The sequence below is a fragment of the Brassica rapa genome, chromosome A10 (genome assembly GCF_000309985.2).
Source record: "Brassica rapa cultivar Chiifu-401-42 chromosome A10, CAAS_Brap_v3.01, whole genome shotgun sequence".
In the NCBI taxonomy this organism is placed as follows: Eukaryota; Viridiplantae; Streptophyta; class Magnoliopsida; order Brassicales; family Brassicaceae; genus Brassica; species Brassica rapa.
In genome coordinates, this window is record NC_024804.2 from 18,364,164 (window position 1) to 18,389,892 (window position 25,729).

The 25,729-nt window shown below is 39.6% G+C and overlaps 7 protein-coding genes across 10 annotated transcripts; 5 read left to right on the forward strand and 2 right to left on the reverse strand.

Annotated features, from left to right (window-relative positions):
* Positions 1-25: 25 nt before the first annotated feature.
* LOC103846897 (DEAD-box ATP-dependent RNA helicase 18) lies at positions 26-4,444 on the forward strand. The gene is made up of 11 exons (XM_009123904.3): positions 26-1,737; positions 2,073-2,309; positions 2,386-2,625; positions 2,696-2,775; positions 2,838-2,943; positions 3,030-3,143; positions 3,233-3,331; positions 3,413-3,502; positions 3,585-3,691; positions 3,799-3,945; positions 4,033-4,444. The coding sequence occupies exons 1-11, from the start codon at positions 1,459-1,461 to the stop codon at positions 4,319-4,321; spliced, it is 1,788 nt and encodes a 595-aa protein (XP_009122152.1). The 5' UTR covers positions 26-1,458; the 3' UTR covers positions 4,322-4,444.
* Positions 4,445-4,684: 240 nt separating this feature from the next.
* On the forward strand, positions 4,685-10,397 carry LOC103846898 (sister chromatid cohesion 1 protein 1). Of its 4 annotated transcripts, none has more exons than XM_033281880.1 (20): positions 4,685-6,017; positions 6,201-6,269; positions 6,349-6,407; positions 6,513-6,557; positions 6,665-6,684; positions 6,769-6,845; positions 6,919-7,039; positions 7,485-7,539; positions 7,632-7,710; positions 7,880-7,992; positions 8,252-8,349; positions 8,421-8,570; positions 8,654-8,807; positions 8,889-8,971; positions 9,064-9,235; positions 9,325-9,403; positions 9,523-9,662; positions 9,763-9,847; positions 9,925-10,037; positions 10,141-10,397. In XM_033281880.1, exons 1-20 carry the CDS (start codon positions 5,965-5,967, stop codon positions 10,221-10,223), a joined length of 1,848 nt encoding a protein of 615 aa, XP_033137771.1. In that variant the 5' UTR covers positions 4,685-5,964; the 3' UTR covers positions 10,224-10,397. The 4 variants fall into 4 exon arrangements, with proteins under 4 accessions (XP_033137771.1, XP_033137770.1, XP_033137769.1 ...); XM_033281879.1 differs by having other exon boundaries at positions 4,685-5,812; positions 5,943-6,017; positions 6,349-6,557; XM_033281878.1 differs by having other exon boundaries at positions 4,685-5,501; positions 5,585-6,017; positions 6,349-6,557.
* Positions 10,398-10,649: 252 nt separating this feature from the next.
* LOC103846899 (non-classical arabinogalactan protein 30) lies at positions 10,650-11,433 on the forward strand. The gene has a single exon (XM_009123907.3). It carries the CDS (start codon positions 10,716-10,718, stop codon positions 11,271-11,273), a length of 558 nt encoding a protein of 185 aa, XP_009122155.1. The 5' UTR covers positions 10,650-10,715; the 3' UTR covers positions 11,274-11,433.
* Positions 11,434-11,508: 75 nt separating this feature from the next.
* Positions 11,509-13,876, reverse strand: LOC103846900 (mitotic spindle checkpoint protein BUBR1). Its single transcript, XM_009123908.3, has 5 exons — positions 13,498-13,876; positions 13,251-13,395; positions 12,841-12,998; positions 12,648-12,732; positions 11,509-12,576 (listed from the first exon to the last, which is right to left on the reverse strand). The coding sequence occupies exons 1-5, from the start codon at positions 13,593-13,595 to the stop codon at positions 11,701-11,703; spliced, it is 1,362 nt and encodes a 453-aa protein (XP_009122156.1). The 5' UTR covers positions 13,596-13,876; the 3' UTR covers positions 11,509-11,700.
* A 30-nt stretch (positions 13,877-13,906) lies between these two features.
* LOC103846901 (sorting and assembly machinery component 50 homolog B) lies at positions 13,907-17,213 on the forward strand. The gene is made up of 4 exons (XM_009123909.3): positions 13,907-14,487; positions 15,677-16,162; positions 16,265-16,768; positions 16,861-17,213. The coding sequence occupies exons 1-4, from the start codon at positions 13,981-13,983 to the stop codon at positions 16,945-16,947; spliced, it is 1,584 nt and encodes a 527-aa protein (XP_009122157.1). The 5' UTR covers positions 13,907-13,980; the 3' UTR covers positions 16,948-17,213.
* A 104-nt stretch (positions 17,214-17,317) lies between these two features.
* On the reverse strand, positions 17,318-19,245 carry LOC103846902 (trihelix transcription factor ASIL2). The gene is made up of 2 exons (XM_009123910.3): positions 17,857-19,245; positions 17,318-17,568 (listed from the first exon to the last, which is right to left on the reverse strand). Exons 1-2 carry the CDS (start codon positions 18,598-18,600, stop codon positions 17,545-17,547), a joined length of 768 nt encoding a protein of 255 aa, XP_009122158.2. The 5' UTR covers positions 18,601-19,245; the 3' UTR covers positions 17,318-17,544.
* LOC103846904 lies at positions 19,244-25,702 on the forward strand. The gene is made up of 24 exons (XM_009123913.3): positions 19,244-19,315; positions 19,425-19,540; positions 19,749-19,833; positions 19,942-19,995; positions 20,135-20,226; positions 20,307-20,410; positions 20,708-20,783; positions 21,155-21,584; positions 21,804-22,136; positions 22,211-22,411; positions 22,508-22,606; positions 22,692-22,764; positions 22,854-22,981; positions 23,074-23,344; positions 23,427-23,632; positions 23,720-23,844; positions 23,934-24,051; positions 24,232-24,287; positions 24,411-24,504; positions 24,580-24,754; positions 24,826-24,894; positions 24,985-25,088; positions 25,171-25,233; positions 25,347-25,702. The coding sequence occupies exons 1-24, from the start codon at positions 19,244-19,246 to the stop codon at positions 25,452-25,454; spliced, it is 3,252 nt and encodes a 1,083-aa protein (XP_009122161.1). The 3' UTR covers positions 25,455-25,702.
* Positions 25,703-25,729: the final 27 nt, after the last annotated feature.

The window sequence follows — 25,729 nt, forward strand, 5'->3', positions numbered from 1 at the left end:
GTACCGTATATTTAGCTGAACCATATTATTTAAGAAGAAAACAATTGTTTACATTGAAGAGATTGCAGAACAGGAAATATTAGTTAGACCTGATTAGCATGTGCAGTTACATAAATAAATAATTTTCTAGACCTAAAGCAAAAACAGACGTGCTTAAACTATTGCCTACTTGAGTTCCATTGGCTACTAGTTTTGATCAAGTGGTGGATTATCTTATTTTATTCCGTTTTGTTTTCTCAGTTAATTATAATTTATAACCAACTAACCTAGTGGGTATATTATTTTATTCAAATGGTCTACTGTTTTTTTAGTTTGTGGGCTTATTTTAATTCGTTTGATTCAAAATTTTATTATGTGAAAAAGTCTAAAAGGGCATGCAATAAAAATCTAGCTGGAAACGCGTTGCAATTTGCTAGTTTTTATGCTCCTAGTGGGATATGATACAACGAACGAACCCATATGCCGGTCTTTAATAGCTCTATTCATTCATTTTCTTTTTAAAATTGTACAAAATCAAATAATAGAAAAAACTATAACCACTTATATTATAAATCACAAAATCGTCACTAATTATCGTTATATCCTCGTATAATACTACAATAGCTCCTAGTGGGGATTTCTAGAAAAACCATGACCCAGTGGTCAATGTTTCAATTTTTTTTATACCAGATGTTTAAATTTCCAGATGATATAATTTATTTAAGATAATTGAACGTAAAGTATCGGAGATTTCACAATGTTGCAACAAAACTATTCGTTGTGATAAAATGCTGTAATAAGCAGTACGTAACTATGTATGTAGTTCAGTAGTTTATTTTTTTTGGGGTAAAAATGTAGTTCAGTAGTTGGAGATAGTATTGGCATGAAAGATGTTGTAAATGTAGAACTAGTTTACACCATACAATAATAAAAAAATAAAATTATATAATGATGCATAGGTGTAAGAAAATTAAAAAAATAATAGGAACATCGGTTTATTAATAACCTAGAAGCATGATTAACCCGAACTTTTAATTTGAGGTTCTTAACTCGTGATTTGATATTTTTGTTTTTTTTTTTACATTTTTCGGTTAAGAGTCGGCTCTTATATCTCTTATTTAAGAGTCGGTTCTTAGTTTTTCTTCTGATAACTCGGGTTAATTACGGGACCTTTGACGTTCCAGCAAATCTACCTACACATGCAATTATGCTAACTAACATACGTACGTACATACATCATTCAAATGGGCCGAGAGAGAGAGACTTTAAACAAATTGGCCGGAATCACCTATTTTACTAGCGGGCTTTCGAAGAAGCTCGGGCCGATTTGTTAAACCGGTCCAGTATCTAATCCTGGGTCGGCAAAATCCAAAACCAAACCGAAACAATCAACACGCTGCGATTTTCTCCACACTTATAAAAAGGTTCACTTCAAAAATCTTGCGGGAGCGAGCGACGAGAACACAGCAGCGGCCGTCAATGGATCCATCGCCGAACACTAACGAAGCGTTGACGGAGACGCGTTTCTCCGACCTAAAACCTCCACTATCCGAAGATATCATCGAGGCGCTTCTCCGGTCCGGACCCCCCGGTTTCGAGTTCTGTACTCCGGTTCAGGCCGCGACGATCCCTTTACTCTGCAGCCATAAGGATGTCGCCGTCGACGCCGCCACCGGTTCTGGAAAAACCCTGGCTTTCGTCCTCCCTTTAGTAGAGATTCTCCGTCGTTCCACTTCTTACCCGCCGAAACCTCACCAGGTACGAGAATTAGCAGGAACATTCCGACCAATCTGGAAATTAGATTATTACAGTAAATAGTAGTTTATGTGGTTTGTAATTTTAGAGGGTCTTTTATTTTGTGATAAAGTTTTAATCTTTGTTTTTTTTTAAATTGTGAACTTGATGCAGTGTAGCATTAAGATAAATATGATTCATTTTATATTTTAGTTATCTTGTTTATTTTATTAATTATCTTAGTTAGTTAGAATTTTCTTCAAGGATTTTTAATAGTTTCAAGGATTATTTGGTTTTCATATAAACATTTGATTTATGGTTTTAGGTTTGATGCATATTATTGAGATAAAATTTTACAGGTTATGGGGGTGATTATATCGCCAACGAGAGAGCTATCAACGCAGATATATAACGTGGCGCAGCCCTTTGTTTCGACTCTACCAAATGTGAACTCTGTGCTGCTTGTTGGAGGCCGAGATGTGAGAGCTGACATGAAGATTATAGAAGAAGAAGGATGCAATCTCTTAATCGGCACGCCTGGGAGGCTCTCTGATATAATGGAACGAATGGATATTCTTGATTTCAGAAATCTTGAGGTAGTTTTCTTCAGTCTTGGGGTTATCTAGACTGGTTAAGATGTCTAAACAACTTAGAAAATGTTTGCATATGTAGATACTTATCTTAGATGAGGCAGATAGGCTTTTGGAGATGGGATTCCAGAAGCAGGTGAACAGCATTATATCTCGCTTGCCAAAGCAACGTAGGACTGGCCTCTTTTCAGCTACACAGACAGAAGGCGTCGAGGAGATGGCCAAGGCTGGGCTTAGGAACCCTGTGAGAGTCGAAGTTCGAGCTGAGTCAAAGTCGGCATCATTGACGAACTCGAAAATACCTTTTGGTCTGCACCTTGAGGTATAATCACATGCCTCTGCATTGCCATTTTCATACTTTAAGAGGTTTTATTTCTCCATTGTCTCTGCAGTATTTGGTATGCGAGGCAGATAAGAAATCATCACAACTAGTGGATCTCCTCGTCCGGAATAAAAACAAAAAGCTTATAGTGTAAGTTAAAAAGCATTTCACACAGACTTATAAAATGAAGCATCCTTATAGAATCTCTGCAGCTACTTCATGACTTGTGCTTGTGTTGATTACTGGGGACTCGTTCTTTCAAAAATCCCTGCCCTGAAGTCCATTTCTTTAATTCCTATCCATGGGGATAAGAAGCAGGTAAGCTACCATGATATGTTTTACATATCATATCTCTGGCACATTTCCTTATGTTATATTAAATGTTTTGATGGAATATACTTTAGAATGCAAGAGACAAGGCGTTGGCTTCGTTTACTAAAGCATCAAGCGGTGTCCTTTTGTGCACTGATGTCGCTGCACGTGGACTTGACATTCCAGGCATTGATTACGTAGTTCAGGTATATTGAACGATGCTTGTTTCCATTATTTTGCCATAGTTGTTGCAATATTCAGGGTTCACAGGTTGGAATTTGTAATGTTCATGCAGTATGATCCACCACAAGACCCAAAGATGTTCAACCATAGGGTTGGCAGAACTGCAAGATTGGGAAAAGAAGGAAGGTCCATTGTTTTTCTACTGCCTGAGGTTTTGCTTTAACCACTTTTTATGTTCTCCTTAAATAGCAGAGAAAGAAAAGCTGAAAAATCTACTTGCATGTGTGTGTAGGAAGAAGACTATGTAGAGTTTATGCGGAGAAGAGGAGTCTTTTGTCAAGAGAAAAAATGTTCTGAGGAAGCATCCGATGTCATCCCGATTGTAAGAAACTAAACCAAACCCCACATGCATCTGTCTCTCTCGGTTGGTCACAGTGTTTGAGTAATTGCTACAATGTATTCAGATACGTTCACTAGCCATGAAGGACCGGGCAGTGTATGAGAAGGGAAAAAGGGCATTTGTTTCCTTTGTCCATGGTTATAAGGAGCATGAATGCTCTTACATTTTAAGGTCCATATTGTTTAATACTAGTTGTTGTTTGCAAATGTATTCTCTCTTTTTTCCTCCAAGTTTGGTAGCTAAAAGGGTTCCTCTCTTTTTTTTCTCGTAACTTACAGATGGCAAAGCCTTGAAATCGGAAAGTTAGCCATGGGATATGGACTCTTACATGTTCCATCAATGTCTGAAGTGAAACAAAAAAGACTGTCCAGTGAGGGTTTCTCACCCGTTGAAGGCGTCCTCAAGTTTGAAGATATAAAATTCAAGTATGTTTTGTTGCTGCTCATGTCCTTAGGCCTAGTGTTCTTTGCGAGTGTTAATTTTGCTGAATTGTTTTTTTGAATAAAACGCAGGGACAAGTCTAAGGAGAAGCAAAGAAAGCAAAACTTACAAGCAAAGAAAGAGAAGCTGGAAGATAAGAAAAGAGAGAGAGACAAGAAAAACTCGAAAAAGGCGGTTAATGCTTCTTCTGCTACGGCAGATTCTAAGAAAAGAAAGCTAACAGGAAAGCAAAGACAAACCATCCAAACAGCTGAAGATGAAGAAGAGATGGCTCGAGATTACCGGTTACTGAAGAAACTGAAGAAAGGTTCAATTGAAGAAGATGATTTTGCTAAACTTACAGGAGCTGATGACTTTTAATCTCATGAGAAGAAACACAAAACTTTTAGAGTTTTGAGCAAAAACATCTCCCTTTTTTTCGTCCCAGGACATAATTAATAGTAGTACAAGTATCTCTTATATATAAGAAAGTGTTTTTGCATCTTGATTTTCATATTTTCATATTTGGTTATGATCAGCTCTACAATGTGTTGAGTAAGGAGGAGGAAGACAAAGGAAGGACAAGTATCAGATGAACTGTCCTGGGAGATCTCATCATTGGCTGCAATAGTGGTGCTAGAATAACAGTCGAACTCATCCAGGTAGCTGAGACTCTGTCTCATGTGCTCTATTCACCGGCCAAGACATTGTGATCTTCTACCTGCTATCCAACAATCTGAGTGAGTCCTGTCTGTTGTAGTAAACTTGGGTCAAAGCTTCTCCAGCTGAACATCTTTCATTTAGGGCGTGAGCAGATACATATCCTTGTTATTTGTTAAGCATCTTTCAGTAGGTCACCTCTACTACCCGTTTGGTCTTTTCTATTTTGCCTACCAACAATTGACGGTCAAGATATATTCATCAGGTGGATGTTAACGGTCGTGATGAAGTCTACAAACTTTTCTTCTCTTTTTCCTACTAAGCAGTTGACCGTCAAGATATGATCTAAATAATATCAACGGTTGTAATTCAATACAAACTTTTCTTTTTTTCCTACTAAGCAATTGACGGTCAAGATATGATCTAAGTAATATCAACGGTCTTAATTAAAATTACAAATCGGTTTTACAAAAAAAATTGCATTCACGGGCCCATTAATAACGGGGTAATGGGCTCTATGTTTGTTTTGTTTCTTCTGTCCAAAAAAATTAGAAAACTGAAGCGGGAAAATTCGAACGTACTGATAGTGGCTCAAGGCGTCGCCTAGGTCAAGCCACGGCGGCGATGTACAATCTTCAATCGGAAGAAAGAGTGTAAGGGGCGGTTAAAGAATGTCCGTTGATGGTGTTGCCAAATGAATGGCGGAGGAGGATACGAGAGCACTAAGGATGGTAATAGTCTTTTTTCGTGCTCCTAGGGTTTGTCCGGTGACCGGAGAGAAGTCAAAGCCGATTCGATGATTCCGCCCGACGAAGAAGACCTTAACGGCGCCGTTTTGGTTTAACTCCGACATGATAATCTTCCGTGCATTTGATTATCCGATGCAAAGCTACGGAGAGAGGTAAGGACGGCCGTGGATAAACACTCGTCCGTTTTCTATTTCTTTTTTCTAGATTAAACTACGTGTTGTTTTTCGCATCGTAGAACGGGAGGCAGTGTAGAGCAAATTGGGGCCTTGAGGCTGCAGAGCTTGATAGCGACAGTGTGGGGTCCAGCTACGGTTAACCGAATTCCATTTCCTCTAGCGTCACATGCGGTCATTTACATGCTTCATACGTGTCAAAACATGAGAGGGTAATAGTGATACTTTCCTCACAGCGCCGTATCGTTAGCAAAATGCTCCGTGCATGCTCCCTCTCCCTCCTGATCACTGTGAGCTTTTTCTCTTCTTATACTCTCATGGCGGATTCATAAATATATACATACAGCTTTACAAATTATAAACGCAGATTCTTTTTTTTTTTTTGAACGACTCGATTCTCTTTTGTTTTCTGGGTTGGAGTATTCTCGTGAGGTGAAGAAGGATGTTTTACTCTCATCAGCTTCTAGCTCGAAAAGCTCCGTTAGGTCAGATATGGTGAGTCGCAAGCTCTCTATCTGTTAAACGTTTTGTTTTTAAAAAAAATCGCCATGGGATGGGAGCTTCTTCGTCCCGATCAAGCGTTTGTTCATGCTTCAAATCGCTTCTCTCGTTTCCATTGTTTGATCTCGCTGTTCATCAGTGTAATCTCTAACCTCTGTTTTTGTTTGTTTCTTCAAGGATGGCTGCTACGTTGCACGCGAAGATCAATCGGAAGAAGCTGAACAAGCTCGACATCATCCAAATCTGGTGAGCGATGATCTCTGTTCGTCTATTTTCTGTTTTATCCATGAAAAGACGAGCGTTGATTTGTTTTTGTTGCTCACAGCGAAGAGATTCTCAACCCGTCGGTTCCAATGGCTCTCAGACTCTCTGGGATTTTGATGGGTATTAACAACAATCTACGCTCATCGGACTTTTTGTTTTTTTTTTTGTTTGTTTCTGTTATTCGTATTCTGGGTTTGATGAGTCTCAGTGTCTTCGTTTCGTTAGGTGGGGTTGTCATCGTTTACGAGAGGAAAGTAAAGCTCCTATTCGGTAAATTTTCTGATTCAATCAATTCTCGATCACACTACTTGTGTTATTATTAGCTTCTTTCTCCTCTCGTATTGATGTTTTCTGGGGTTTTCCATTGATTTTGTCAGATGACGTCACTCGCCTTCTGGTAATCAATCGCACTTTTTCTCCGTCAAAATTGATATTTCCTTATTTGGGTTTGTTTGTGGGATTCTGAGTTTTATATTCTCAGGTAGAAATTAATGGAGCTTGGCGCACAAAAGCTGCTCCGGATCCTACTTTACTACCTAAAGGACGAACCCATGCCAGGTCATTCTTATTTTGAAGGATTCTGAAGGAAAAAAACAGAGAACATTATAAATGATTGAGTTTTTGTTTGCAGGAAAGAGGCTGTTACGTTACCTGACAAGGACGAAGCTGATTTTGGGGATTTCGAACAGACTCGTAGTCAGTTACCCAAATTCCCCAATTTCATGGATTTTCAGCAGTCTTATATCTCCATGGTAAACTATAAACCCCCATTCCCTTTTGTCTCCGAGATTTAGATGATTGTGGCTGTTTATTTTCCTTTTACGTCTCTCAATCATTATCAATATATACTCCCTTATTAAAAGATTGAGCTATGAAGATATAAAAAGAACTCTTTTTGGGTTATTATTCATTATATGGAGGAAATAAGTTGGCGCATAAAGTGCATCTCTGAAGACTTGGTCTAACTCATTCATGTGATACTATTTAGTTGCCTCATTCTAGACCCCGCATGAGTTCTTCGATGGAAAATTCTTTGTGAAACGTGAATAAAAACCTATGGATTGTGGAAAAGGACAAACACAAAATGTAATTGATAGTGTGAATATAGATCGTAGTGTTCATCTTCTTGTCAACCAATGAATATTCATGTGCATCTTCGGTTTAGCTAATTCATTGTGTGGCTTTATCTCTTTGCAGCGGTTAGATGAACCCAATGTCAACGATATCCCCGAGCAAGAGGATCTCCATCAAGGTTTGTATCCTGAGACCTAGCTTTCATGAATATACGACATGGGTTTTAACTTATTTAGTGAATGCGTTTGTCAATTTCTGTAACGTTCTCAGCTGCTGCCGAGAATATCACACTCTTCGAGTATCATGCTTCATACCAGACTAATACTGAGACGTATGATCGCTTTGAAAGGTTAGTTTTCAATCCCACTGTCTACCTTTGTTCTTTGATTCACAGATATTATACCAGTTCCACAATTTGTTCAAGTTAGAGGTTTGTAGCGTTCCACTATTTATGTTAGTGATTATCTGTTCATTTCTGTTTTAAATTTTCCTTTTTTTGCTTTCTAATGGCCTCTCAGATTTGACATCGAAGGAGATGATGAAACTCAGTTGAACTTCAATCCAAGAGAAGGCTCGCAAATACCTCCAACTCTGATCCCATCACCACCTCGTCATCATGATTTTCCTGAAGGTAACTAGTTATGTCACTCCTTTAATTCTATAATGGCGAGATATGGTTACTGAATGAGTTATGAAGTTGAGTCAAAGGTGAAATTGCTTTCTATTTTTAAATTGTGCTTAGTTTAGAATCCAATAGCAATGGTTTGAGCGAACCTCTAGTATAGTAATCATGAATCTGATAAGGGAATGTACTTCTGTAATAGCCTTGACAAAAGACTGAGCTTCATAAACAGAAAAGAACAAATTTACTAACCTGTAGCTATATGTAGGAGGCAATCCCACAAGCCCTCAGCGCCAGGAGCAACAAGAGAACGGTAGGGATGCATTTGCTGAGCAGACGGCGGAACAAAACATACCGGACAGAGAGGTATTTTCTCTCACTAGGATACTTTCATCTCGTGAGAAAACAAATGGAATTGGATTTTCTTTTGCATGTAGGACCAAGATGTACCACGGCCAACAAAAAGAAGAGCAAGAAGGACAGCTACTTCAGCCATGGATTGTGAGCAGACTATTATCGCTGGTAATCAATACCAGTCATGGCTCCAGGATACATCTCACATTCTCTTGAGGGGAAAAAAGAGAAAGGTACAAATTAGTGAACGCCGCCTTCGCCTTTAGTTTAATAACTGATGCTCATGTTGGCCTAACACCTACATTTTATATTTTAGGCTCGAGGACCCGCTAGCCCAAGTATTGAGGTTACAAAACGTATGAAGCTGCCAGTTACACAACTCTTTGAAGAGCATGTGGACGGTTCTTACCCACCTCAGCTCATGGAGCTTTGGTCAAAATGCACTCAGCCTCTTCAAACCTCTACATCTGGTCTCTCTCTCTATCCATAATTGTTGCTCTATAGTTTTCTCCTTGTTGAAATGATTCTGACATTTGGTAATGCCGATGCAGAAACTGGACGCCCTGATCTCTCGGCGGAGCATTCTCCAGGGTTTGGCCAGGAGAGAATGCAAGACCACCATCAAACAGACCATGTAAGGCGTTGAAGCATATCATTTCATTTAAGTAACAATAAAAGAAAGGCACAAATATCATATCCTCTCTTACTGTGTGTTGATGTATGCAGCATCAGGGCACTGAGACAAGCTTCCAAAATCTTGGCAGTCCCGCAGAAAGACTTCGGAACGTTCTTGCTGAGAAAGATGGTTCTATAGAAGGCCTGATGGCTCGATCTCGAGCAAGCGCTGAGAATAATAACCAGGCTGCTGCTGATATTAGCGTTACACCTCTCTATTCTGGTTAAAAGCTTCTCTCTTTTTTATTCAGTCACCAGTTTATAGCTTGCAGTTGTAACGTTATTTTTTTTTGTTTTCCTTGGAAACTCCAGGAGATGATGTGAGATCCATGCCTAGCACACCATCAGCACGTGGGGCAGCTTCCATTAACATAGAGATCAACTCTAACAGGTCAAGAACAACATCTATGTCTTTTTTCCTGATACTAAATCCAGTAGCGGCCACAAACAGGTTTTTGCAATATAGGAAGAGGAACACTAATTAATTCTTCTTCTGGTTACTGAAAACAGTCGCAGGCTCAACAGAAAAAGGCAACATTCGTCACCAAGAAGAGGACTCGAACCAGTAGCGGAAGACAGAACGTGGGAGCACCGTGCTTATGACTTTGAGTTTTCAATGATACCTGAAAAGGGATTCACAGCTGATAACGGTAAAAAGCGTTTTTCCCATTGTCTCTTGATCGTACAGCTTTTAAAAACATCAAACTATAAATCTTGACTTGGGTTCTCTCTATGCAATCTCTTTCATAGAAGTACTAGCTGAGACTGGACCTACACAAACTCAAAAGCCAGTGACCACTCACACAGACGAGAAGATAACTGATAGCATCAAAAGGTAAAGAGATTCAGCATTATTTGATAAATCTATATATTCAGTGACAATGGTGATGAGATGTATAAATCCAAACACAGTCACCTCAAGACGCACTTTGAAACACCTGGAGCTCCTCAAGTGGAATCTCTTAACAAGCTCGCTATTGGAATGAAAAGAAACGCTGCAGCTCAACTCTTCTACCAATCCTGTGGTACTTACTATATATACAACTTCCATTCTAGTTACATAATTTAAAACCATAGCACGGCATCCCTGAAAGTTCAGCTGAGTTATAAATGGTGTTATGTTTCCAGTGCTAGCCACTCGCGGAGTCATAAAGGTGGAGCAAACACAGCCTTATGGGGACATTCTCATTGCACGAGGACCCAATATGTAAAGGCTTTGATGCTTTGAGATAAAAAGGTTATTTTCTTTTCATATTTAAGCAAAGAGAGAGGAGTCCCATAGACTTTAGAAATTATAACGGCTTAATACTTTTCATGAGACTTAATCTAATTAATTTTATAAGATCTTTTCCCCTGGTTACTTCATTTTTCTTTCCCGGTTTATATATTAATGAGGTCTCTATTAAGAAGATAGGGAATAGAGATTAGGCGAGTTAATACTTTAATTTATACACCGTTGACAAAGATAATGGCAGTCACGTACGAAGCCGCATTGCCCCCATTTCATTACAAGACATGCAATCTCCTCAATTAGTAGCACTCACGTCTAATACAATGTCGGCTTACAATTTTTTTGTGAATTAATTACACAAATAATTATAAAAAACACCAGTCTTTATATCTTTCTATATATACGGGCATTTCTCTCCTCTGAATCACAAGAAACTGTGGATACATATTACATTTTCCAAGAGACAAGAAACATGGACGCACGACCTTTGTCCTTCTCCGTTCTCGTCATCCTCATTGCCGCGGCGACTTTGGCCAGTGGTTACTCTCCTCCTACTCCTCCTCCAACCACCGTATACCCCGCCGTGAAAACCGTGGAAGCGGCGGTAGAAGGAATGGTGTACTGTCAATCCTGCGACAAGTACGGGTCATGGTCGTTGGGCGGAGCAGAAGCCATAGCCGGAGCCAAAATCAGCATCATTTGCAAGAACCACAGGCAGCAAGTGAGCTTCTACAAAGTCTTTCAGACCGATTCGTACGGCCATTTCTACGGTGAGCTCAAAGGTTTGAAAATGACTCCACATTTCTTAGACCATCCTCTCCACGCTTGCCGTGCCAAACTCGTCTCTTCACCTCGTGAGGACTGCAATCTCTTCTCCAACATTAACAATGCTCTGGACGGTGCTTCCCTACGTTATGAAGAGAAGAGGCTCAAGTGGAAGAACTATGAAGCTGTAGTTTACGCCGCTGGTCCATTGGCTTTCCGTCCTGATCATTGTCCCGCTACTACTGCACCACCTCCTACTTACTGATTCGAGTTTGTGTGTTTTGAAGATCATCATAATATACTAATTATATAAGAAAAATGTTTCCCTTTTTTTTATGGTTTGCCAATTGTTTGTAAGATGAGTTATGTGTTGTGTAATATTGTAATGGGACTCCTTTGAATCGAGCATACTCAGTTCAAGATCATTTAAATCTATCAGTCATACCACAAAAAAAAATATTAAACAAGAACATCAGGTCTTTCGTTTGTATCGAGTTAACTGAGTGTAAGATCATGCACTAACAATATTTTTTTTTTAGAAAAAATAAAACATTTCTTCAATTTAAGACAAACATAGGTAAAACAACAACAACAAATGGTTCTCACCATTACACAACAGAGAAGTATATTAAAGCAAGAACGCAAACCACAGACTTTGCCTCTATGAGAGTAAACATAGAGTACTTTGTTCCTTAGAAGTCCATTGGCATTGCAAACAATTTGTTGATCTCATCCAAGGCTACTTTTGTGCACACTGTTGGCTCAAACAGATCACGCTCGTTTTCTTTTCTAGGCGATATCTGAGTCACCCCATTAGTCTCTTGATGTTCCTCCTCAGCTTCATCATCATCATCCTCAAGTATTGAGAAACCTGCAGCAGCATCTGGTTTCTTCTCTTGTACTACTGCTTTTCCCTTGTTTTTAGAGCGGTTGGGTCTAACAAAATCTATCGGTTCGCCAAACATATTGTTTATGTCCTCCATAGCTTCCTTGAGGTTGACCGTAGGGTCCACAAGGCCATGGTGGCAGACATTTTCAACTGCTGGCTCTTCGGAGATGGTTGAACCCACAAACCTACGAACAACTGTGTCCTCTCTGAACCTAGCTCGAGGAGGACTGTTGTTTCTGTCTGCTTCTTCAGAGCTTTCAGGTGAATGGTCTCTCGGTTGGAGAAAGACAAAACCTTTTCCGGACTCATCGTTTTCATCCGTAGTCTCATCATCGTTTTCATCATCAACGAATATCTCAAAGGAGCCTTGATTCTTATCCACGAAAACTTCAAATCCGCCTTGATTCTCTTTGTCTTGACTTCTCTGTTGTGATTTTCTCTGAAGGGGAGCAGTTTCAATAGGCTCTTTGAACATGCTGTTGATTGCGTTCATGGCTTCTTTCATGTTTATCGTGGGATCCACCAAACCGTGATGGCAAGCGTTTTCTGCTTCAGGCTTTCCTACAATGGCCTTATCAACGAAATTCAACACTGGTGTATCATCCTTGCTGGCCAGTCTAGGCTCCTTTTGTGACCTCTCAGCCTTCTGGTGCTTTTCAGACACTTTTAGCTCTTGACGCTGCAGAGAGGAAACACAAGTTGAGACATCTTGAGAACATGCAAAGATTTGAACAATCAAAACAATGGTACCTGTGTCTTTTTCCTTTTGTGCCTCTCCATGCGACTAAGGAATTGCAAGTAAGACTTCTGTAACTCATCCATGGGTTCCGCAAGGCTAGCGCATAAGAGAGGTACATAGTCAATCAATCTTAATCATGCCTTTATAAACTAATAGAGAGGTTCACTCATCTTAAGCATCCCAAACACTACAAAGGGTACTTACTTTTGGACACCAAGACGGTACATTTTCTCAGCATCCTCGAACCTCTTCAACTTTTCATAGTGGAGAGCATATGCCTGGTAGAACAAAGACCTCTTGGTCCCTATACTGTTTGCTTCCATAGTCCTTAACAAAGCTTTTGGATCATCTACAAAGTCCATCTACCCAAACAATCACCCATTACAACCCACAATTTCACTAATCAACAAATTATCTACGCTGAAAAAAATCATCCAGACAACAACTCCAGACCATTCAAATCAAAATCATTTAGTTGCTTCCCAAAGTAAAAAAAAAAAAGGCATTTCTAGGTTCTAATCTCTTCAAAGCTTTGATTTTTACAAGTCAGGTTAGTAATGAGACCATTTACAGTGATCCACGTGCCAAATCAAGGGGGGTAAAGTGTTGATTACCAGCTGCAACCAAACACGAATATACCGAGAATCGTTCCTATATCTCTTATCAGACTCAAACGACTGAGCACATTTCTGGAGAAACCGAGGCAGCTTCTCGTTCAGTATCTGAGGCGGCAAGCTCTCTTTCATCTTCTTAATACCTCTGTTTTAGATTCACCCATTCAATTCAAAACATTACTCAACTAATTAGGTTTTATTTGGATGCTTCAGACACAGACTGTGAAGACAATAGAAATGAGATTACCTGATCCAGGGAAGAAGATGGTCTTTTCCTGAGTATGACTTGATGTCGACGATCAGTGAAGCTAACAAGCTCTCGTAGCCGCTTTCGTTCTTCGCCATTGTTGTGTTCTCACTTACTCTCGAATTGATGAAAGCGAAAGCTAGAGAGGGATATGAATTTTGAAAAGATTCCACCTTTTCGTTTACTTCTGATTCAGAAAGAGGCTTTGCTTTGTTCTCTAATCACCTAACGGGCCTAATCATCTAATGGGCCCACTCAAGGGATTTTAATTTCATATTCTGATCCAGAAAGAGGCTTTGCTGTGTTCTTCTGTAAGCCTAATCAACTATTCCGGCCCAAATCGTTAACCGGAATAACCAACTAACCGGCCAAATCAGCTAACCGGGTAAGCAAGGGATTCGATTCACTCTTTTTTTTTTTGGGACGCCGTCAAATTGATTCACCGATTTGCCGAAAGCTCTCAGTTGATTTCTTATTCTTCTCATGGCGAATCCGGCGGATAAACCCGACCCGAATCTCACCACCCGCGACGAAGGTGAAGTAAGAGAAGAAGAACTCGAAGACATCGAAGAAGAAGAAGATGACTACGAGGGAGAAGACGATAACGACGAAGCTACCGCTTCGAAACCCCAAACGCGAGAAGACGCTGCCGCGAGTCGAGCCAACGCGCAGAATCTCTTCCGTCGCATGGGAGTGGCTCCGGTTCCGGTGCGCGTCCACGACGTGATCGTCAAGGGGAACGAGAAGACCAAGGACCACGTGATCGAAGCCGAGGTGGAAGGTGTGAGGCAAGCCACTACGTTGCAGGAGCTTCTCGAAGCTGCTAACGTCGCCAATTTCAATCTCCGCGCGCTCGATATCTTCGATTCGGTTAAGATTACGCTAGACGCTGGTCCTCCCGAGCTTCCTGATACCACCAATGTGGTTGTCAAGGTCGTCGAGAGCCAATCCCCTCTCGCAGCTGAAATCGTAACCTCCACGAAATCGCAGGTAATCAGCTTCATCGTTATATTGAATTGATTGGTGTTATTGATCATTTGCATTAGGTGAATCCGTGAATCCATGAGTGGGATGTTCTTTTTATAGGCTAAGTCATCATTTTTCTTGAATGGATTGTGTTATTGAGTCTTTCCCTTAGGTGAATCCATGAGTGTGATGTTCTTTTGTAGGCTAGGTCATCATTTTTCTTGAATGGATTGTGTTATTGAGAGGTTGATTGTTTGTAGTTTCTAAAATGGTTTTTGGTTTTTGATTTTCTAAAAGCTACTTTTTTGCCAATCAAGATTTTTGAAAAATAGATTTCCTAAATTTTAGGGAAACTAGATTTTGAAATAACTACCTATTTCTTAGCAAAAACTAAAAACTACATTTTCTTGGATTCCTTGAGCAATGTACGTGATTTTTTTTTCTTTTTGCTAAATTATTAATATATCTATATCTATGCATTAATATAGTATAAACAACAAAAATACATTAGTGATAACTATTCCAAAAAATAGTAAGAATCACTAAGAAAAAATAAACAAAATTTTTTTTTGTCTATCATGTAAATTTAAATTCTAAATTACAAAATAAAAATCATCCAAACAATCATCACCTATGTAAAAAGCATTATGTATTGAAATAATTTTATCAAATAAGTTTATGTGTATTTTGATGATAATATTTTATATTTTATTATTTTAGAGTAAAGTGTTAATAATATTTTTATATTAAAATCAAAAACTAAAAACCAAAATATAAAGCAACCATTCATGATTTTCAAAAAACTAAAAGCTACTGCAAAATCAAAAACCAAAAACTAAAAACTAAAATCCAAAATCTAAAAACTAAAATTCAAAATCTAAAAACTAAAATCCAAAAACCATTAAAACAATCATCACTTGAGTCTTTGCCTTATGTGAATCCATGAGTGTGGTGTTCTTTGTAGGCTAGGTCATCATTTTCTTGAATGGATTGTGTTATTGAGTCTTTTCCCTTAGGTGAATCCATGAGTGTGATGTTCTTTTGTAGGCAAGATCATCATTTTCTTGAATGGATTGTGTTATTGAGTCTTTGCCTTGGGTGAATCCATGAGTGTGATGTTCTTTGTATAGGCTAGGTGATCATTTTCTTGAATTGATTCGTATTATTGAGTCTTTGGCGTTAGGTGAATCAATGAGTGTGATGTTCTGTGTAGGCTAGGTCATCAACCCTTGAAGGCTCATTGAAGTACAAGAACATTTTTGGCCATGGAGATATCTGGGACAGTTCTTTGGCCTATGGCTGTGACAACTCTGGAGAGGTTGGCTTGGGGTTGTATCTCCCTAGGCTCAGAGGACGTCCTACTCCGTTTACCTCGCGTCTTTACCTCTCTACGCAAGACTGGCTTAAGTTTTCTTCTTACAGAGAACGAGCTCTTGGTGTTTCCCTCGGTGTTCTCTTGAGCAAGAATCACGAGCTGGGGTACACGCTTGCGTGGCGTAACTTGATTGATCCAACGCAAATGGCGTCGAGAACGATAAGGAGACAGATTGGGCATAGTTTGGTGTCTGATCTGAAGTACACTTTCAAAGTTGACGAGAGAAACTCGTCTTTGAGGCCAACTCGTGGATATTCTTTCGTCTCCACTTCTCAGATAGGTGGTCTTGTGCCTGATAGTCGTACACTTCGGTTCTTGCGTCAGGTTTGTGATTCTGAACATCCTTTTTGCTATTTTGTGACACTAAATGGAAAGATTTGATTAGCCCTTTGATTGATAAGATGTGTTTTTATTAACCCCTGTTAGGAAATTGATCTTAAGTATGCTGTTCCACTTGGGTTTTACCGTTCTGCTCTAAACTTTGGTGTATCTGGGGGAATCACATTTCCATGGGGAAGCGGATACAAGAGCAGAGGTTCTTCTGTGTCAGAGAGGTTCTTCTTGGGTGGTAACATATCACCTGTGTGTTCTTTGGGAGGACCATCTGCGTTATGGGGATTCAAGACAAGGGGACTGGGTCCTAACGAGCCAAGGAGGGAAGTGGAAGACGATAAGAGTGGTGACACATATGAGCGGGATTTTGTGGGAGGTGATGTTGCGGTGACTGCATTTGCGGATCTTTCTTTTGATTTCCCGTTGAGATGGTTCAGGGAGAGAGGAATCCACGGGCATGTGTTTGCATGTGCTGGGAATATTGCGGAGTTATCAGGGAACAAGTATCGCAACTTCACTGCTCCCAAGTTCCTGGAGACATTCAGAAGCACAGTAGGTGCAGGGATCGTGTTACCAACGAGTTTATTTCGCATGGAGGTTAGTTACTTCTATCTTCTCATCAAGAATCATTAAACCCTTTAAACAGATGTTGATTGTCCCCTTTGTTATGTAATATTTTCGTATGGCAGCTAAACTACTGCCACATAGTGAAGAAACAAGAACACGATAGAGCAAAATCTGGGTTTTTCATGACATTCTCAACACCATCATCTTAGTACCATCTTTGATGATTTCATATCCGTGGCTGTGGCTGCTCGCAGTGTCATGTTCGTCGTTTGGAATTGAAACTGGAAGAAGAAAGAAGTCGGTTTTGGTCGATTTGGAAATTTCTTGACAAAACTTTTACTTAAAACCGGGATTATTGTTTTCATGTGTCTTTGAATAAGAAGGGTTTCGACTAGAGTTGACACATAACGTTTTGTTTCATTATGGTGACACAATTTGAACACTAACATTTAAGCTCATGTGTTTTCTAGAGCAACCACAACGTTTTAAGATCGAGAAGTGCTAAAGCTTCCGCTTCTCTTATCACATTTTGGCTTTTAGGAGCTTTTGGTTTTCAATTTCACAAGGTCACACAAACCATTGATCATAAATTCATACATACAATGACAACTTCACAAAAATACCTGGTTTCTGTAGGATACTTAAAGAGTGGTCTGCTCAATTACAATAATGTACCCTACGATGATGCTAGAAGATTAGACAAAAAGGCTTCCTAACGAGTTGTTTAACTTCTATCCTACAGATTAGCAATACTAACAGGCCCCTCCTCCAATCTGCAAATAGCCTAAGCAGAGTTAAGTACATCTTCATTGCTTCACCACACTACTCGCCTGTACAATAACCAACAGTTCAAACTTCAATGAGAGTGTTGTCAGAATAATAGGAACATTGATTGATTCATTTGGTATTCATCATGTAAGTTTTAAGCTTCATCAAATAATCTACATCAATGAACTTTTGGTTGCTTAAGACACGTGAACACACAGAGTTATTACCTAAAGTGCAAACCACAAGCTCTACAAGAGGTCTGATTACAGAACATGACATTTTTCACACAAAATGCAATGAGATTTTGCTGATGAGAAATGATGCATAGAAACATGGAGTTATGTTCTTACCTGAACCACCCTCTCACGTTTCCGGTTCTTTGATTTCTCAAGCTCTAATTGCATCTCCATCAACATATTAATTCTTTTTAACTCTAGCTCCTTAACAACTTCCATTCTTTGCTTCTCCAGTTCAATCATCATCTTCTGCTTCCTACATTCCACTCTCTCGTAAACTTCCCCCAGCTTCACAATTGTTCTAGCTAGTTCCTTACACGCCGACTCTTCACTCAGATCTCCCTCTTCCAGACGAGGATACTTCCTAGAGACGAAGCCCCAGTCCCCAGCCTCGTCCTCATCATCATCTTCAAGAGAGCTTTCCCTATGCTTGTTACCAGTTAAACTCAGATAAGGCTCTGAAGTCTCTAACTTGACAACTTCCTCCGCAGGTTTCTTCGAGACGGGACCGATCAAGACGTCGAGGCGGTCAAAGAAACGCCAAGCCGACGGAGAGAGCTTGGCTTTCTCAGCTTTGTACTTCTTCTTCAAAGTATCGATCCGGCTCTTACACTGAGTGTCCGTCTTCGGACGGCCGTTACCGTGGCTCGAGTTCACAGCGTCGGCGACTTGTTTCCAGTCGTTCTGCCGGAGATTCCCGAAATTGAGTCTGACGTAACGATGCCCCCACGCTTGAAGCAGTGTTGCAGTCGCGTCTTCGGTCCACCAGTCTTCTCGTCCCGAAGGCTGACGATGGGAGACAGTGGAATGAGGTTGCCAAGGCTTTGCCGGAGGAGGAGGAGGCGTCGTCGTCTCCATTCTTTGCTTCTAACAGTGCGCAACGGAGGAGAAGAAACAAACGAAACGAAAAAGAAGAAAAGTTGGAGAATGGGATAATTGTGTGCCTGACATTGATGACAGGCGGTGACGTCAGCAACCGTACGGGCAGTTTATGTTTGGTCCCAACGGCGACTTTTGCCTTTGCCTTGTTATGTTCTGTTCTGTTCGGTCTATTCTCTCAATGTTGTTAAACCAAACCAAATCTCTCTACCTTAAACCGAAACAAATCCGGTTCATGTTAATCGAACAGGAAAAGTTATCTTAGTGGGCCTTGTTGTTGGCCCAATGGTCACAGTTATACTCATCACTCTTCAGGAAACCGAGCGCAGAAACCGAATGTTATGGTCAAACCGGAAACCGGTTTGAGAAAACACGGACGGCACGGCAGCATGACTCTGAAATTCAAATCGGGTCATCATCTTCTTCTCTCTGACTCTTTCTCTCTCAAATCGAATCTTTCTCTTCTGCGATTAAAATTTCTCACACGACCAATTCGTTTTCCACAAGCTCGCCTTCTCCGTTTGATGCATCGTCTCGATTGAGAGATTCGAAATTTCTCTCCCTCAAGCTAATCCCCGAAGAAAGAGTGAGCGATCGGCTCATCTTTTATCGATTTGACTCGATGTTCGCCAAGAAACTTCTGCAGAAAGCCTCTGGAGCTGCTCAGAAGCCTGCTCCAGCTCCTCCGCCACGGGTATTGCTTGAGAGAGAGAGAGAGAGAGAGAGAGAGAGTCTAATAAAGGATTTGATTCATAGTTTTTTAACCTTATAAAATGCATCACGCATATATACTATCTTTGCAGGGATGTTTGATAGCAGAAGACTTGGATCCTCATATTGTCTCCCACTACGGGATACCTTCGACGGCGTCTCTTCTTGCTTTTGACCCTATTCAATGCCTCTTGGCTGTGGGAACACTGTAAGTGTTCATGCTACTGCTTAGAAAGTTTGTTTTCTTCAACATTATGATTGAAATGCAGGGGTTACTTATTAAAAGTTTGCTAATTGATTCTTTCTCTAGTTATTATAGTTACTACAATACCTATGTATGATAGAAAAAATCATCTCTTTTGGTTTAGTTTTATTTGAACTTAAAAGTTATTGTTCTTTTTGCAAACCTTTCACAGAGATGGAAGGATCAAAGTGATTGGTGGTGATAACATTGAGGCGATTCTTTCATCTCCTAAGCAGTTACCTTTCAAAAACTTGGAGGTTTGTTGTTATATTCTGCTCTCTTCTTAGTTTGATGGGAGGCTATTATCGCAGTCCTGATCCCAAGTATCTATAACTCCATCTGACATTATATCTATTTCTTTATAGTTCATTGAGAATCAAGGCTTTCTGGTCAGCATCTCAAATGACAACGAGATCGAGGTACCATTTCTGTACGATGTTTGAAATTTCTGTAATATCCAGAGATGTCTTCACTCTCAACTTGTAATTGCCCAGTCCTTCGTTTTTTTTCAACAACCCATCTGATCGAGCGCATCCAAAAAAATTCATTATTTATTAGGTTTGGGACTTGGATCTTAGAAAGACAGCATCAAGCCTACTTTGGGAGTCAAACATCACCGCATTTTCAATCCTTCATGGCACCGGTTACATGTAAGATGGCAATTAGCAGCAATGCTATTCTATGAACACTTACTATGGTGTCATTAACTAGTTTATTACTTCGTTCACAGGTATGTTGGTGATGAGTACGGTATGGTGTCTGTTGTAAAGTACAATGCTGATGAAGGAAAATTAGTGCAGCTTCCTTATTATGTTCCAACTGATGCTTTAGCTGGTATGGGGTATCTCTTTTCAACCTGATGATCAAATGTGTCTAGTAACTTTAATAAGTTTAGAAAGTTTTAGTTTTCTGGATGGAGTTTTTAGTTAGTTTCTTAGTTAATGTCTATATATATGCCTTCACCTAACTATTGGCACAGTAAAATATTGCCTGGTTACCGTTTTCGTATAAAGTTTATATGAGTATCATATCCTCGTGCTATTTCGAATTAGATGCAAACACAAAAGACCTTCCATGTTGCATTTTAATTCTTCTTTCAACGTATTTTCTCCCGTTTCTCTCTTTTTTCAGAAGCAGCAGGGCTTTCATCACCTATTGACTATCCTGTTGTTGGACTTCTTTCTCAGCCTTCTTCAAGGGGAACTAGGTGAGAACAAATTTATGTTGTTTTGTGTAGTTATTCTTGTGACCTGTAGATGGAATATTGGAATGCATTTCTGCTCTGAATCTGACTCTTTGAGCTTGTCCTAGTATTTGTAAAATCACATATTTAAGTACCAAATAAGCTGGTCTGTTCTTACTGCCTCGATCAATACTTTATTTTCCTGCTCCCAACTACCGTTAATGTTTAAATTAGAATACCATCTGAAAGTTTTGTAGCTGGAAGAAATAAAAAAAGCATTTTCATTTCTACCTTCTTTTTGCTATGCTATTGCAGTGTCTTATTAGCAATAATAAGCTAGAAGACCATCTTCTTATGATTAACTTTATAATGAATTTTAAATAATTATCCTGCAGATTGTTGATTGCATTTTCAAATGGATTACTTTTTCTTTGGGATGCATCAGAAGATCGTGTGGTTTTAGTTCGAGGGAACAAAGATCTACCTATGGAGGGTAAGACAGCCAATGATTCTCTGGAAGCCTCACACGATGAGCTTTCTGATCTTGAACTAGATGGGAAAGAGATAAGTTCTCTGTGTTGGGCATCAGCTGATGGTTCAGTTCTTGGTGTTGGTTATGTGGATGGAGATATATTATTTTGGGACTTTTCTGAGGGGCAAAAGGGAAAGACATCTAATCATGCTGTTAAGTTACAGTTGTCTTCAGCTGAGAAAAGACTTCCTGTCATTGTTATGCATTGGTGTTTGGATGTGACTCGCAAGAATTGTGGTGGAAAGCTCTTTATCTATGGTGGTGATATCATTGGCTCTGATGAAGTACTCACGGTAAGAACGCAGCACTGTGTTTAAAAGTTTCATAGTCCCAGATTGTTGCACTTAAGGGAAATATAAATTGATCATCTGTCTAAATAAAAACATTGAAGGACTTTTTTTTTCTAAACATGTTGCATTTTTGGTGGTACAAGAGAAACCCAGAAATGAATTCTTACCTTGCATATGCAAACTTATATCCTAATATGATGTCTTTTTACTGATCTTATGCAGATGTTGGCTCTTGATTGGTCTTCTGGTTTGGGAGGTCTGAAATGTGTTGGCCGTGTGGACTTGACCCTTAGTGGTTCATTTGCTGATATGGTATTGTCTCCAATTGCTAGTTCAAGGCAAAGTGGGGTGTTTTTATTCCTGCTGACAAATCCAGGACAATTGCAAGCGTATGATGATACCTCTCTGGCCTCTCTGATGTCTCAAAAAGAGAATAATAGTTCTGCTTCTCCGCTGCCATATCCGATGGTTGTACCGACGATGGATCCACGGATGACAGTAGCAGCGTTTGCTGCATTAAATGTGAATGACAAGCTGTCACTGGCTTTATCCGAGGTAGTCCCTTCACAAATTTCCCAAGTTCTTGCTTCCTAAAGTGAGGCTGTTAATTTATATCTTATTCTTGATAGATAGTCGTAGCTGCAAAATCTCGAACGCCACGTACTCCATCTGGAGAAAGTGCACAATGGCCTCTAACAGGTGGTGTTCCAAGCCACCTTGATGACTACAAGCTTGAGAGACTGTACATAGCAGGATATCAAGATGGGTCTGTGCGAATATGGGATGCAACCTATCCATGTCTGTCTCTCATTTACAACTTGAAGCCAAATGTATGGAGGCTGTAACTTTCCTTCTTTTGACGTTTATCTTGACTTTGTTAAGAATTTTTCCTTCAGCCAATTAATTCATCCTTTACCAATGATCAGGCAAATGGTATTGACATAACTGGAGTAGATGCATCAGTAACAGCAATTTCCTTCTGTCCTAAGACTTCTTGTTTGGCTGTTGGTAACGAAAGTGGAATGGTAAGAATACCTGTTTCTGTTGATACTTTCTTGATTCCAGGTTTTAGTTTATACCTGATTTTCTCTCACTTTTCTGGCTCTGTAGGTTCGCCTATTCAAGCTGATCGGCCATAAAAGTGGAGGCACTTTGGAAGTTGTTACCAACACTGACAAAAAAGGTTTGGGACTTGCACAGCGAATCTTTATAACGTTGACTCTACAATTTTTCTTTCTGTTTTAACTCATACTGTAGGCTCATTACTTGTAGCTCACCATTTACATCAAGAAGATGGACCTCAATGGCTTTTTGCGTACTCCTTCCTGAGTTCCCCAGTTTGCACCCTACGATTTGTACAGTCTACAAGAAGGCTTGCTGTGGGATTTAAATGTGGCAGAGTAAGGATTTAACATTTTTCTAACTTCCAAGTCTCCGCGTATAGCCGCTCTACTTTTCATTTCATATTTCTACTTTTCATTTCATATTTCAGGTTGCAATGCTCGACATTGGTGCGCCATCAGTAATTTTCGTTACAAATAGCTTATCTGACACCGGTTCCCCGATCGAGTCACTCTGTGTAAAATCCTCGCCAGTTCCTACTGATCAGAACTCCATAAGCTCCGAAGCTCTTGATGATTTAATTTTGTGTGCAATGACCAAGGATGGGCAGACCATTCTTTTCGATGGCAATAGTGGGAAAATGCTCGCCTCATGCTTGAAACCTCTGAAGAATCCAACTGCGATTCGTATGCACATTATAGGTATATTTTCTTATACAACATAAAACTCTGTGTTTCTTACGCTTACGCATCTAGTAAATATATAGAAAATTGTATTTTGCAGAGAACTGCTATGAAAACTCTGAGATGCCCAGCGAAAAACATGAGAAAAAATCTCATATGATCAATGCAAGTGAGAGTCATTCACCAGCTGGTGAACATAACGCTGTCACAGAAACAAAATTTGTTGATCAGATATTTGAGAATTCATTATTTCTCATGTGTTCTGAGGATGCACTGCGCTTGTATTCTTTAAAGTCTTTATCTCAGGTATATTAGAGGATCTATCTTGATTTGTGATTCCTAAAATATCTTGCTGGCGTTTTCTGATAACAAGGACTTGCTTTCAATACCTAGGGAAGTCTTGAGAGCATTATGGAGGTAAATCTTCCAAGGCTGTGTTGCTGGATGGGGACCCTGAAAAAGGATGGAAGGGAATGTGCAGTACTATTGCTTTACAAAACAGGGCATATTGAAATAAGGTGATGTTCTAATTGGCTACCACAAGTATACCGTTAAAGATGATCCTTAAATTGCTCAGAGTAATCAGCTAGTTTGGTTATATGAACAGATCGTTTCCGAATCTTGAAGTTGCAGGAGAGAGCTCTTTGCTGTCACTTCTTAGTTGGAACTTTAAGCCTAACATGGAGAAGACAGTATGTTCGGATGATTTCGGCCATGTCTTACTGGTGAGACTTCTTAATATACTTGCATGTTAACCAATTTTGTATGGGCCTTTATAGGTTTGAGTTTTGAATGCAATGTATTAATTGTGAAGTTAGATCTTGATTTATAAGTTAGCATGTATTTAATACTATGAGAGAATATTTAATATCCGATACGTTTAGGACTAAAAGCTAAATTTACAGGTGAATGGTTGTGAAGTTGCCATCCTTTCGTTTCTGGCCCACGCAAACGGATTCAGGTACTGGATGACTGTCTTCTGTCCCATACATATTTTCCCAATGAATAGAACTATTAATTTTTCATGATTAGCTAGCAAAGTAGCAGTTAAACTTACTAATACCTAGCTTTGTATTCATCTCAGACTTCCGGAGTCTTTACCTATGCTTCATGACAAAGTCCTTGCAGCCGCTGCTGACGCTACCTTTAGCCATTTCCCTGTCCATAAGAAAAACAACGTATGTTCTGTTTTCACATGTGAACCCTTTTTTCATAAGCTCCATGATTTTGCTATAAAGTTTCTGTAATCACAGGATGGCACTCCCAAATTCCTGAGTGGCATTATCAAAGGCTTCAGATCAAGCAATGAACAGAAGGTGGAGCAAGTACAAGATTTCTCCCACCTGGGGAACATCTTTTCTAGTCCACCATACCTAAAGCCTTCTGCTATTGGTGGTGACGATGAGAAGATTATCGAGCTAAACATAGGTTTGTAATATTTACACCAAGTTATACTCATTCCCTGTTTCCGGCCTGTGACTAAAATTGCTTTTCCGTAGATGACATCGAGATAGATGAACCTACAAACATATTGCCTTCAACCGGGAAAGACAAAAAAGAAAAGAAAGGTAAACATATCAGATTGCCTCAAGTTTTATTATTGCATGTGTTTATTATCGTTACGAACGCATCAGTTGAATCTAAAGTTTATTTTGCAGACAAAAGAACAGATAAGGAAAGACTGTTCGAGGGTGCATCCAGCGATGCACAACCCAAAACAAGAACAGTTGATGAAATAAAGGCCAAGTACAGAAAAGCAGGGGTGAGTCAATAACCAATGCGACTATATACCCATAAGAGAAGTTTGGCTTCTATTCTTAACATAAATGGGTAATTTTTTTCAGGAAACCTCAGCAATAGCTTCACAAGCAAAGGACAAACTTCTTGAGCGCGGAGAAAAACTCGAGGTAATAACTTATGCGGCAGAGTTTTCATCTTCATTCGGCCTTACATGTTGCGAAGCTGTATAACACATTGATCCTAACTACGAAACATATTTTATTTGCCTTTATAATACCAGAGGATCAGCCAACGAACAGCTGAGCTCCAAGACGGTGCTGAGAACTTTGCATCCATGGCACATGAACTCGCTAAACAAATGGAGAAGCGAAAATGGTGGAACATTTGAGAAAGCTGCCACACTGTTTGCTTCATGTGCATGTTTACGTAGTCATTGTCACAATCTTCGTGCGTACATAAATTATGTTTCCCACAGGTGAAAACTCTATTTCATATTTATTTTTTTTAACAATCAAATCTGTAAAATAGATTGACCACAGAGAGCAACCATGTTAAACTTGAGAAGTTGCTTGCGAGCTGATTTGATCTTCTGTTTCCCTTCTTTATAAGAGGCTGTTGTGACCGTCTTTCAAAGTTTTTTACTATGTTTCATCGCTTTTATGA